At 50.0% G+C, this 13,457-nt stretch overlaps 1 protein-coding gene across 3 annotated transcripts in view; it reads left to right on the top strand.

The window, feature by feature from the left end:
* ME3 (malic enzyme 3) overlaps positions 1–13,457 on the top strand; it is a 180,410-nt gene that overhangs the window by 127,980 nt on the left and 38,973 nt on the right. For all 3 annotated transcript variants that reach the window (XM_037142819.2, XM_053670798.1, XM_053670799.1), the window contains exon 7: positions 8,506–8,609. In XM_037142819.2, coding sequence (XP_036998714.2) covers positions 8,506–8,609 — 104 coding nt within the window. The remainder of the gene's footprint in view (positions 1–8,505; positions 8,610–13,457) is intronic.

Below are 13,457 nucleotides of genomic sequence, written 5' to 3'. Positions count from 1 at the left end.
AAAAAAAGGAAGTGGCATTTCTCCCATGATGCTGCGTTTGTGTTCCCATCTAATATCTGTCTGTGCACAGGCAGAGACGTACATAGTACCTGGTTCCGTGCCCAGAATTTTATTCTAGTTTTTTCAATGAAGGTTATTCTGTGAGCACTTTGTCTTCATTTAACAAGGTAAATTTAGTTATTGGCATTGGAACTTATTTATCTATTAAACTTATTTGCTGAGTGTTTGGTAGGCGTGGGGCCCTCTGCCAGGCAGGAGGCAGATGAAGGAGAGACAGGCGTGGGCGGCTGCTTGTCAGTGTTTCAGCGCTGGCACCTAATGGATCATCTTAATGGCTGATGTGTTTACATCTGCTCAGTGTCTGCTTCTCCCCTGCGGCTTCGGGCCTCTGAACTGCCTCTCCGCTGGTTGTGGGAGGGAGACAGCTTCCCCCGGCCTGCTGCCTCCTGTCAGGAAGGGCCAGAGAGTCCCCCGCTGAGAGCCGGAGTGCAGCCTGACCATGAGGGGCAGAGAAAGCAGTTCTCACCCGGGCCGCTAAGACCCATGCCAGGCACAGTTCTAGGGATTATATATTTTCATCTCACCTAATTCTTGCAAAAGCTATCAGGGGTATTGTTCTCCCCATTTTACAGACTGGAGAACTGAGACTGCAGCATATTAGCTGCTTACTTCAGGTCTCGCAGCTCTAAGTGTCAGCGCTGGGATTTGAATCCAGGTCTCCCTGGCTGCAGCGCTGCCTCAGCCTCCAGGGCGCCTTGCTCCGAGAGGTCAGGGGTCGTGTCGCAGACTGGGTAAAGGAGCCTGGGAAAGTAGGCGTTTCACATCATTGGATCAAATCCGGATGTGCCAATGCTCCTTCCATGGTCCCCCCACTTCAAAGAAAGACGAATCCCCATCAAACCCTCTTCAAGAAACTCAGAACACAAAAATCCAAAGATACAAAATGCTGGGAAGACAGTGATTTACCTCTTTTCAAATGGATTTACTGTGTGATCTCGCTCACTATGATTCTTTTTTAAAAAAATATTTTTCCCCTCAAAGTCTTGGAGCACGTCTCTCCCTCAGAGCCTGCCAGGGCAACAGGACAGGGGGGCCCAGCCTCACTACCTCCATCTCACGCATCATTGCAGCGAGGGTGCTGTTGTGACGGCCCTGAGTGTCAGATCTGCTGGGCCATCTGCGTGAATGTCTCTGCAAAAACTCTTGAGGCAACAGGAGCTTTGAGTCAGAGAAAACACCCTCCCGGCTTCCTGTTGGAAGAAAACATCTGCTGTCTGCAGCCCTGAAACTCTGAGTCACTTTTACCTGACACACCAAGGAGGTTTGGGAAAACAAATAATGTGAGGCAGTGAGCCCATGAAGAAAGGACACTCCACAGTGACAGCCCCAAGGGGCAGGGAGGGAGCGCCCTCCAGCCAGGCAGTGCACCTGCTCTCCACTCTCCAGCACGGGCATAGGTGTGTGCATTTTGCTGCATCCGCACAGCAGAGCCACAGACTGCCCATGTTAGAAGAGACCCGACATACTTCTAGTTCAGTCCCCTTCACGTCACACGGGAAACAGGGCCCCAGAGCAGACACGGCTTCCCCCAGGTCTGAGTCAATGCCCAGTGCTCGCCCCACTCACTCTGTTCTGCAGGGCAACCTGGAGGCGTAGCTTTAAAATGGCCCCTGAGCCCTGGAGGGCTTCTCCTGGCAGAAGTCTTGATCCTTGGTGGGTTCACCTCCCGAGATGCTAGGTGAATCTGTGGAACCAACTGCTGGGGGCTTGGGGGGAGTCCTGTCGTGTCAACTCTTGGGGAGAAAACCTCAACAGAGCCTGGTGAACAGTGCTTTGCTTTGGGTGTTACGGGGTCTCTGAGGAAGCAAGGATCCCCATCCCAGCTGAGTGTGGAAGGGTTTCCTCACCTCTTGATATTGTCCTTTTGCATCTAATAAATCATCAGCATTGACCACATGGTGCCAGCAGAGGCCGGCTCACACTCCCAGTGCACAGGTGGACAGTGAGGGTGCCCTCCTCAGGATCTGGGTCTCTCACCCCTGGGCTCAACTGAGCTTCCAAAGCAATGGGTGGTCCTCATAACTGCCACCCTGAGGGGCACAGTGAACTGTGTCCTCAGTGCAAACCCAATGCCACAACCTCCCCAGACCCCCAGATGCTCTCTGAGTGTCAGCAGGTGCCTGTTGCTGTGCAAGATAAATACTTCCCCAGACTGAAGTTTCATCTCTCTTCCACCTGAAATCCAGTGCTCAGTGATGGGGTGAGGAAAGGGTAGGAAACTATTTTGTTTTCCTTGGCATTTCATCTCCGAGGAAAACCTTAGGAAGTCAGAATGGTGCAGACAGCTGCGGAGGGCGTATTCCATTCCCACAGCAGAGCAGTAGGTTCTGACTCACCTGCTTTGGACAGAGGCCTTAACCTGAAGTTATTGTTCTAGACTTAGTTCCAAACCTTGGTAACCGTCTAACAGAGGGGAATCAGCCAAGCTCGCGGGTGAGTAAGCTGGTCCCACTTGGGAAGACCTCTGTCGTTTCCACCCTGCCGATTCCACCAAATTTGCTTCATGACCTTGGGCAGCTCATTTAACCTTGGGCCTCAGAAACTCATTTGGAGGAAGCTAAACCAAGGGATTTCTAAGACCTTCTTAGTTCTTAATCCAGCATCTCTTTAGCCCAGCTCTAGAATTCATGCAACTCACAGCAGTAAATACTTCTTAAGGGCCTACTATGTGCAAGATCACTGGGGAGATGCAGGTAAACAGAGCACCGGCTCCCCAGACAGCTGGCATTACACAGCAGAGATCTTCATCCCCAACTGACAGAAGAAAATTGAGGCAGAGAGAAGTTAAATACCTTGCCCAAAGTCACAGAGCTAATTAAGTGACAGAGCCTAAATTCCAACCCATGTCCACCTGTTCCAAAGCCAGAGCCTCTTCTGATTCCAAAGCCAGGCCACACTGAGGTCCCTCACGGCGACGTCCTGAGCAGGGCACCGGGCCCAGCGGCACCCTCTCCTCAGCAGTGCCCTGCCTGCCAGCTCTAAGATTCCTTCTGCCCCTCTTGGTAGGGTTACCAGATTTAGCAAAGAGAACTATAGAACAGTGATGACATTTAAATGTTCGATAAATAGCTAATCATTTTTTTAGCATAAATACGTTCCATGCAATACTTGGGGCATGTTTAAACTAAAAAAATATTGCCCAACTAAAATTTAAATCGAACTGGTCATCCTTTGTATTTCATCTGGCAATTCTACCTGCTGAAAACTTCTCTTCTTAACAAGCATTTGTTAAGAGGTACAGGACAGAGGAGAGCTGCAAGGAGAGGATCCAGGCCCGTTAACAGTGCAGCCCCGGGCTGGCAGCCTCCTTAGAGACACCGCCGCTCAGTGGGACTTGGGGCCGAGTGTGGATTGGTTCCATGCTGTGCCAAGACACCCATGGGAGCGCCACCCTCTGCTGCTTTGGAGAAGCCGTTTTCCCTCCCGTCAGAGGAGACCAGCGCTCTGGGGCTGTGCACATGGACCTTCTCCTGTCCGGCTGCCACTGTTCCCCGGCCTGGTCTGCAAGATGGCAGCCTGGGCCTTCCCAGCCACTTCTGAACTCTTTCTTGAGAGGACCAGGCAGAAGGTGAAGAGCCACCCCAGACTCCCTAGTCATCACAACATCAAAGGATGGGACAGAAGGGGCACTGTCATGAGACCCAGGCAAAGCAAGTCTCAGTTTCAGCTTAGCTGCTTTCTGGCTCTGTCGGCTTTAAAATTTACTTAAACCCTTGATGCCCTGGCTGGTGCGGCTCAGTGGATTGAGTGCGGGCCTGCAAACTAAAGGGTCGCCCATCTGATTCCCAGTCAGGGCACACGCCTGGGTTGCGGGCCAGGTCCCCAGGTGGGAGTGTGTGAGAGGCAACCAGTCAATGTATCTCTCACACATCCATGTTTCTCTCCCTTTCTTTCTCCCTCCCTGCCCCTCTATCTAAAAATAAATAAATAAAACCTTTAAAAAAAGAAAACCTTGAGCTCCACCTTCCTCATCTGTAAAATGGGGATGAGAATATGTAAGACAAAAGGATCAAATTAGTTTTGATTAAGGAGTAAGTCACTTCAAAGTTCTATACAAATATAAGAAGCTATTGTTTTAGTATCATTTCCAGATAGAAACTTTCTTTCCAATATTTTTGTGTTTAGTTTTGAAGTATTTCAGGCATAAGATATCTCATTATAAAAACTAATATAAGGACTTTTTAAAGCTTTGTGTAGTCACCTTTATAACCCAGTGGTACCTCATTATGATCGACCTTGCATCTGAAATGCAGGTATGCTGGAAAATTTTTGAAAAATCCTAAAATTCTTCTGAAGCCCTGGAGAATTTTACTCACCCCAGAAACTGCATGTGCAGCAGAGAGATTCACTCTTCGCTGCCTGATCCACCACCAATCACAGCTGCGACTTGGCAGTATTTCAAGTTACAGGTTAACCCGGACCCTTTCATCTCTAAGAACTAAAAAGTGAATGTCTTCTGCAAATGCCAAGCATTGTACTATTTTTATCATCACTGCACATGCCCTTCCAGGCTGTGTGTACATGTTTTGGACAATTGCAATTAGGATATCTGTGCAACTTTGCACACTGCTTTTTTAGCTTTAAATATTCTCATGCACGTCTAAGTGGCTGCAGAGTCTTAAAATCCACCAATTTTAATGACCGTCTAGCCGTCCATTGGAGTTGTTATACCAGCATTTACTTTATTGTTCTCTCTTGGCTGAATGTTTGCTGCCTTTCAGTGGCTTTTAGGCGGTTGCTTTGAAAGTGACAGGGAATGGCAGGCACCGTAGGTGTCCTACTCTCATTCTTTAGTCCCACACCCACCCACACAGCTACACACATGTGCACACCTGCCAAGGCGGATCCTAAACAATCTCAAGGATGTGTAACTTAGGGAGTGAGGAGGTTAAGAAAAGAAAGTAAGGACCTGCCACCTTTCTAATGTGTCCCGTGGTGCCTTGGAGAAGCACTAAGCTGATCTCAGATTTATTGTGGACCCAGAATTGGGCGTGAGGGGCTAGGAAGGCAGACATTCCTACTTTTTTTCTGTCCCTGCACCTTGGCCTAACCACAGCCTACAGCACCTTCAAGACAGCATGGACCTGGAGCTGCGTCTTTAACAAAAAATAAGTCAACCCTGGTTGATGTGCCATAGAGCCACCTCAGCAGCTTGGTGGTTAAGCTGATGAGCTCTGGAACCAGGCAGCCTGGGTTTGAATCCTTGCTCTTTCACTTACGGCCCAAGGTCCAGGCAGGTTGTGTAGTCTCTCTGTGTCTTGTTGCTTCATTGTTGTAAAATGGGGAAAATAGCCAGACCTATCTCTATGCCCACTCAGGTCCTCCAGGAAGCAGGTGTGAGAGGTGCATAGCAAGAAACACCTGTGAAGAATAAAGGGCGGGAGCAGGAGTAGTTGGTGGGTGGGTGGGGCCTTCAGACGAGGCGTGACATCTGCAAAAGGAGAGAGAAAAGGAGGGAGACAGGAAGGAGAGCTGTCTGCAACCCCGTCCTGGGAAAGTCTCAAGCCAATGGGCATCCCTGAGTAAAGATGGTCTGAGAGGACCCTCAGCCAGGCAGGACTGGCCCGCCCCAGCGCCCGCCCCAGCACCCGCCATGCCCAGTCATGAGCTGGGAGCAAGACGGAGAGACTATGGCTGCCAAAAGCCGTCCACCAGCTACCCTCCCTCAGCAGGTTCTCTCAAGGGAGTTCTGAGCTGTGCATCTCCGTTGCCACACCTCGTAGGGGAGATTCAAGACTTAGAGTGTTTCCCAGTGTGTGGCACATGCTGTGAAACTAAAGCTACTGCTATTACTTTTTAGTGTGGGTTATAATTCCCAAAGCGCTTTCACCTATATGACTTCATTCACTCATCGCAAGCACTCTTTGCTATTGGTAGTTTATCCCCATGTGACAGATGAGAAGAAGGTTCGAGAGGTCTTGTGATTTGCCTGAGGTCACACAGCTAGTCAGCGGTGGAGGTGAGACTTGACTCTCAGCCCTTGGAGGGCACAGCCCGAGGCACCCTCGGCTCTGAATCCTGCAGCAGCAGTTCAAATGGAGATGATGATTACAGAAACCTTGTCCTCAAGGAGCTGCCACTTTTGTGAATGGACACAAAACTAGATAACTTTGTGCTCCTGGAGACTAACACATGGAATTACTTTCTATTTCCTAAACACACAGGATACTCTTCCTCCTTCTACTCCAGCCCCCAGTCTTTCTTTGTGCTGACTTCTCATCCTGGAGGGCCCAGCCCGCCTGTCAAAATTTTTCTCCATGACAGAACCCAACTGTCCCCAGTGGGAATTACTCCCCTCCTTCTCTGTGCTGCCACATGCCACACTTTGTCCCAAAGCACTGTTACTCCACCCTGCAGTAGAGTTGATAGTTTGCTCATCGGCCACCTGCAACAGACTGAGCAGCCTGAAGGCAGCACCGTGGATCACCCACCTGCAAATCCCTGCGAGGCCCGGGGTCAGGGACAGGCGATCAGTAAATGTCTCGTGCACGAATGAGTCCACTGATTCTGCGCAGGGCTGTGGGGGGTACAGAGGACGGGAGAAGCCAGCCAGTGGGCGCGGCCATCACACCAATGCAGACACAGATGATACCCCAATACTGTGTGAATGGCCTGGCAAAGAGCCATAAAAGGTAGAGTGGGGGTCGCCTAACACCGGCCAGCACTAAGGTGGGCCTCTTTCTTGAACTGAAATTTCTGGTTGTATCATTCATTCTCTCCTTGTATCGGACAAACAGGCACGTGGTATATATTTGGTAAGATTTTGTGGAAGGGAGGGAATGGGGAAGGAAGGGTTTTTTTAGTTTAAGCACAGATCAGCAGCTTTGGACGACACCCAATACTTTAATCCAGGTGCTGCCTGTGACAATTTTGCCCCCTAAGATGACATTTGGCAATGTCTACAGACATTTTTTATTGTCCCATCTGGGCGTGCTACTGACTTTCAATGGCTAGAGATCAGAGACCAGTGCTAAGTATCCTACAATACGCAGGTCAGCCTTCACATCAAAGAATTATGTAAGCAAAGTGTCAGTAGCACCACTGACACTTACCAAACGAAGCGGGTTCGGCTGCCTGCCACCATACACACATGTAACACGGTAATTGGCCGGGAAGGAGAAAGGTCTTTATTAAAAGATTGCCCAATTTGGGGGAGTGGAAACTCCCTGGCTTCAGGCCATTTTCTCCTGCAAAACACAGAGAGAAGCCAGCCACCCCCGAAACCAGAATCTGGGTCCAGATATCCTGCTCCATTCCCGTCCGTCCTCCTGGGGCCCAGGGCCCTCACGTGAACGGTCTCCATCTCCCTGGCTCCAGGCCCCCTCCCTCTCAGGAGTGCGCACCTGTGCGGCTGCCATCTCCATTGCCTCACCACAGCTCCCTGACTCTCCCAGCGCCAGAGCCCACTGCAAGGTCACTGCGGTCAGTTGTGGGTTGTGTGCAGGGCTCCATCTGTGGGGCCCTGGTGTCCAAGGCTGCTTTTCACCCCGGGACCAGGGAGCACTCCTGGCCCATCTGCCTGTGTACTGCTTCAAAGCAAGAGCATGGGAGTGCTCCAGGACCTGTACCATGTAGTAGGGGGCCACAGTGTCCCACAGGCTACTGCTGGCAAGGCACACATCCCATGCAAACCTGCTCCTGACCAGGCAAGCAAGGGCAAGGCAAGAGCTACAAGTGGGGCCCAGTGCCCCCAGGTACTGAAAATGCTCTGCCCGCCCCCAAACCGGTAGTTGAGGGAAATGCAAAAAGCACTGATACCCTGTGTTTTCCATTTAAATATTCCACCACCCCCAAATCCTGCACCCTGTGGCAGCGTCTGCTTGCCAGGCAGGCTAGGTTAACGTCCATCTCGCGTGTCAGCCTGCACAGGTCTCTGCCCCTCCTCCTCCCCCCATGGTCTGGACGTGGGTAGGAGGGTTTCTAGCCCTGCACAGGGACACAGTGTCTCTCTCTGCCCATGGTGGGGCATTGCCGTTTCACCTCCACAATACATGTGTGTTGTGACCTTTTCAGCCCATGCACACTCTATGCAAGCTGTCAGGAGCTGCACTTGTCGTTTACCATTCCCCGGGGAGGTATGGAAATCTGCCACACAGTTTTGATTGTGATTTCAGTCCTGCCACCTTCAGCACTTCCTGACCCCTCTTGGGGGTCTTTCCACTTTGCCCAGCAATCTGGCCCGATCTCCCCGGTTACATTACTGCTGAGAAACCCTGAAATAAATCCACAGCCATGGCCAGAGGTTGGAAGACTGTGTCTGGGAGAGGCTTGCCTGTTCAAATTATCCTTAGTTTCTAAAGTGGGCACCACTCCCAGTCAGGGGCTTAGCCTTCAGATCCTTCCAAAGATGATACCTGGGCATCTTTCTCCTGCTTCCCCCGTCTCACCCCCTGGTCCTTCCTGCTGAACCAGGACACTTGAGGACATGGATGCTCTCTGTTCCAGGAGCTGCTCAAAGACCCTCTGTACATCGGCCTGAAACACCAGCGTGTGCGTGGGAAGGAATACGACGACTTGCTGGATGAGTTCATGCAGGCTGTGACAGACAAGTAAGTGGGTCAGGCTCTCCCTTGTGAAAGAGGACTTCTGACAGGTAGTGTGACTGAAATCAGCACGAACAGGAGACAGTAGACACATGCTTTTCCTGGTGGTCTGAAAATTCCTACTTGACCCCATGTACTTGAAAGCCTCAAAGCTGAATGAGCTTGTTGTCTGGGAGAACATTTGGGAGCAGAGAGGGGAGGGGAGAAGGCTGAGGGCTCACGGTCTGTGTTCTGGACATGGTTAAGTGTCCGATATTTCAGGAAGAAAATGCCCTTAGCCTGAGCTGTTCTACGTTGTCACCATAAACAGGGACGTTGTGAATGGCAGAGGAAAGAAACGTGCCCTTCTAACAGAATGGCTTTGGAAGGCAGCCTGCCACGTTATTAGTCACTTTCCACCTCTACCTGAGGACCAGGCGGCATTTATAATGCATTGCGGGCTGAGCCTATGAGGTTTATGAGGTGTTATCTCGGCACTGGGGTGCTCGATTTGGTGCTTCTGCCCCCTCTTTCCTGCCCCATCTGTCTGCCACCACAGCCCCCTGCTCATCCCGCTGTAGCTGGCCCACTGCTGGCCTGGGGCTCTGGAAACGGCCTCCCCACCCACCCACGTTCAGTCTGATAAGCAAGTCAGTCAAGACAGAGTGTCAGCGGCCCAGCAGCAGGCCCCAGCAGACCCAGTAGGTCCCTTTTTCACTTGAAAACCTGCAGCCTTTTTTGCTGGCCCAGGAGGGCCCAGGTGTGGCCGAGCTGGCCTGGACATCTCTGGCAAAGTATTCCCTTCCGAGCTCAGCCACTTGAACCAAACAGGCTGGAGAGCTCGAAGTCTCACTGGGGCGGACTTTTGCAGTAGGAAAACTGATCCTCCCCCACCTTCTAGGTGTGTGACCTTGAGCAGGTTACTGAACTTATAGTTCTCTTTATCTGAGGATAAGAAGAAAGCATTTTTGTTGTTTTTGTGGCTTTCGATGTTGTTTCTTAAGATGAGAGAAAATGATAGTGACGTTATATAGGATGGGAATGATCCTATAGAAAAAATAGAAATTAGGCCCTGGCCAGGTGGCTCAGTCGGTTGGAGCATCACCCTGTACACCATAAAAGGCTGCAGTTTCAGTCCCCAGTCAGGGCATGTACAGAAGGCGATCAATCCACTTCTCTCTCACATCGATGTTTTCTCTTTCTCTCCCTCTTTCTCTCTCTCTCCCCCTGTCTCTCCCTTCTCTCTCTAAAATCAATACACATATTCTCCGGTGAGGGTTTTTTTAAAAAGAAGGAAATTAGTAATGGAGTGTGGGGTAGGGGGTCAAAAGTTCCTTAAGAAGTAAGAGGGCAAGGTTCTAGTGCCTGGTCTTAGCTAGGAGCACAGAGGCCCACCTGCAGGGACAGAGGGAGGGCAGAGGTGGGCAGATGTAGTGGGGGAGTGTGTGGGGTTTCCTTTGGATGAAGGCAAGGTCGCCTGCTGAGAGTAAAGATGGGGACGGAGGTGGTGGAGGTTTAACGACGGAGGCGGTGTGACCTGGCACGTCCAAACTGGGGGACTAGAGGATGATTACTGGGCAGCTCCATGGGCCCCTTGAGGTTACTCTTCATGAAGTCATCTTAGGACAATTATCTTATTTCTGTGATTTTTCACTAGTTAGTTTCAACTGTCTGGATGATGTGTAGGAAGAGACAGAGAGTAGGATTTAATCAGCGTTGGGATTTTGCCAGGCAAGAGAGAGAAGGAAGTTGGGAGTGATTTCGAGGACATGATTATGATGTTGTGTCATGGGATGTAGGCTGGGTAAGAAGGGACAGGAAGACGTGGTGGAGGAGAGAAGTAAGAGGCTATACTGTGATCGGGGTGGATGGTGAGTCCTGGTGAGGCCTAAGAATTATTGAGCTGGGTGCTAGACAGAATGAGCTGGACAGAAAGGACTTGGTAACTGAAACATTAGGTGTTTAAAGCTCAGATTATGGCGGAAGTGCTGCTAGTAAGATGTGACCATCAAAGCAGCTAATGCAAGGGTCAGCCACGTCAACAAGGGCACATCAGCTAGAACAAGGAAGGTGAACAAGATGAACACCCCACTTCATCCTCCCCATTTCAGACCATTGTGTATTCTGCACTTGGTTCCGGACAGGATGCTTTGAGGGTCATAGATTCCTGAAAATGCCTTTGGAGAACAATAATCATGATGATGGTGAAGCTAAAGGCTTAGCCTAGTGGGAGAAGACTTAGGGGCTGCTCTGTCCATATCAAGGGCACAGGACTCCCTCCAGATATCTGAAATCTATTCTTCCAGAAGGGGATTAAACTTGTTTCTGTATACTCAAATGGAAAAAAAATGGTAAAATGCCAAAAAGAAGACAGTTTACAGCTCAAAATAAATCTGAGCTATCTTACAGTGCACTAGACCTTCTGTGAGAATGAGTTCCCTGTCACAGGAAGAGTTCAAGAATAGGTTGCATGGCTTATTGTTGCTGCTCTTGTAAAAGGAAATTTAAGCTTTAGATAGTCTTTGAGATGCCTTTTCACCCCAGTATTCCATAGGACCTCTCAAGATCCCTCACTGGCAGGATAGATATTATTATTCCCATTTTATAGAAGAGGAAACTGAGGCCCTGAGAGGCCGAGGAGCCTGTCTCAGGTCACACAGTGTCTGGCAGGACTAAAAGCTGAACCTGGGCCTGCTGACTCCGAGGCCAGAGCGCTTCCTACAATGCTGAGCTACCTGTGGATGGCTAGAGAAGGGGACGAAATGGGCTTTGAGAGCCTGCTTTTTTGCTTCCTGTTTCCAGGGCTCCGTGCTTATCCAATGAGTCAGTAGTTGTTCTGTGATTCCCACAGGGAAGTCTTGCTATTTGTGTGAGAAGGTTACATAAATGAAGATGGAAGAGGCCCTTTAAATTATCATTAAACTCAATTCATAGTCTAACAAGCGTATGAGCAGTCCACAGGGAAACCCTTGGGGGGAGCCGTGCGTCAGCCAAGAGGAATGTGTCATGTGTCCTGTGTCCTGCAGGGGAAAAAATGATGGGTTGACAGCTGTTTGTTTTGAGATTCTAATAACCTAAGGCAGATGTTCGTGGATTCTGTAGGTGGGAAGGAACTGGCCTCCCCAGGCCCTCTGGGGAGTGCAGTAGCCTCAGGGTGGAATGCCCAGCTTGGGAATGAGTCAGCAGCCCCAAAGCCAAACACAATGTATTTTAAGAAAGAATCTTGGGAAACATTGACTCCTGAAAAAAAATAATAAATAAATAAAACTCTTGTCTCTTTCCAAACATCCTACTAATAAAAATCCCCATCTTCTTGCCCCTACCCACTCATTGGGATGTGTCATAAGATTTTGGGGGCCTGAAAAAGAGTCATCCTGGCCCAGTTACTCTCCTGGAGTTTGGCCACGGAGGAGGACCCATCAGGACAGAAGCATCTCTGTGTAAAGCTGTGAACCACAGCGATAGGTAACTGGGCGTGCCCCACTCACAGCCGAGACAATGCTTGATGTTTCTGTGGCAAAGACTAGTCGTTCTGTTCTTCCTGCTCTTTCCCTGCCAGTGCTCCCCAGAGCATTGCATCCGAGGGGCCAGTTTCCCCCCTGGGTTCCCACTTACGTTGCACATTTCCGTTACTTACAGTAGAATGGATGCGAATGGTCTGTTTTAAGTCTGCACCTGGAGCCCAGGCTCTGTCTGGTACTTGGCCTGGGTTGGGCAGAAGTTTGTTGTCAGCATCAGCAGCAGCAGCCTTTAGGCAGACCAGGAAAGGAAACCACCCCCTTTCTCTCTAGCTCCCCAAATCCTAAAGATAGAAATTGCTAAGCTGCTAAGGTAAAAATGATAAAGAAGAAGGGAAATGATAGTTTTTTGTTTGTTTGTTTTTAAACTGACTTTTTTTTTAGTCATCTGCATTTTAACCCCAGAAAAAATGTCTTCTTTTTGAGTCTCTTCATCTTCTATCTCTGGCTGAATTATCTCTCCTGTGCCTTGATCATGTGGACAAGGGGGCACAGCTATCAGTACTTGTCAGGACTTCGTAAAAAGCAGAGCACCAAAGCTGAAAGCTGGAAACCAGGAGGTGAGTTTCCAAGACGGCTCACTGCCCCCAGGTCTGTCATGGCAAAGCACACCCCCTGCTTCAGTTGTCCACTGCTGCCTAGCAAGCCAGTTGTGACATCACACACTTATTTGCTCTTGATTCTTGCAAGCTGAGCTGACTTAGCCGGGCGTTTGTGCCGGTTTTGCCAGCAGTCATTTGTAGGGCTGCTTTCAGCTGGCGGATCATCTGACAGCTGGGCTCAGAACGGGAAGCGAGACTGCGCTCCTCTCTCTCCACAGTTTCAGAGTCTCCCCCTCTTCACATGATCTCTCCATATGGTCTCTTCTCTCAACAAGGTAGCTAAACTCGAATCTCGGCAGTCTGGGGCTCCCGAGACACAAAAAATGAAAGCTTCCAGCCTTAAGGCTGAGGCCTGAAACTGGCACAGTGTAACTTCCACCACATTCTCCTGGCCAGAGCAAATCTCAGGTGCACACCGGATTCCGAGGGAGAGGACAAGGAAAGGATATAAATACCAAGGGGAATGATTCATTGGAGAGTCACCAGTGTAAAGACTGCCACACCCCATCCACAAGGAATAGCACAGCCAGTGTTATGGGAGGCTGTGCTCTGGAAATGCAAAAACAGCAAGAGACGAATATCAGATACTCGTAAAAGCAGGGAAATGTATCATAAAAAGTTGATATGAGGGGTGCCATAGCGGTAGTAGTGGAGCTCTTGGAAGAGGTTGGGGGAAGTGAATGGTTTTACCCAGAGGGCCCTGCACCACCTTTCTCAGTGGACCAGGGTGTTCATGCTCTCGGCCTTCTGCTACA

This window comes from Artibeus jamaicensis, unplaced genomic scaffold (assembly GCF_021234435.1).
Source record: "Artibeus jamaicensis isolate MK-2021 breed Jamaican fruit bat unplaced genomic scaffold, CSHL_Jam_final contig_64, whole genome shotgun sequence".
Classification (NCBI taxonomy): Eukaryota; Metazoa; Chordata; class Mammalia; order Chiroptera; family Phyllostomidae; genus Artibeus; species Artibeus jamaicensis.
Note: the sequence above shows the minus strand (reverse complement) of the source record. Positions and strands in the feature narration are given on the sequence as shown.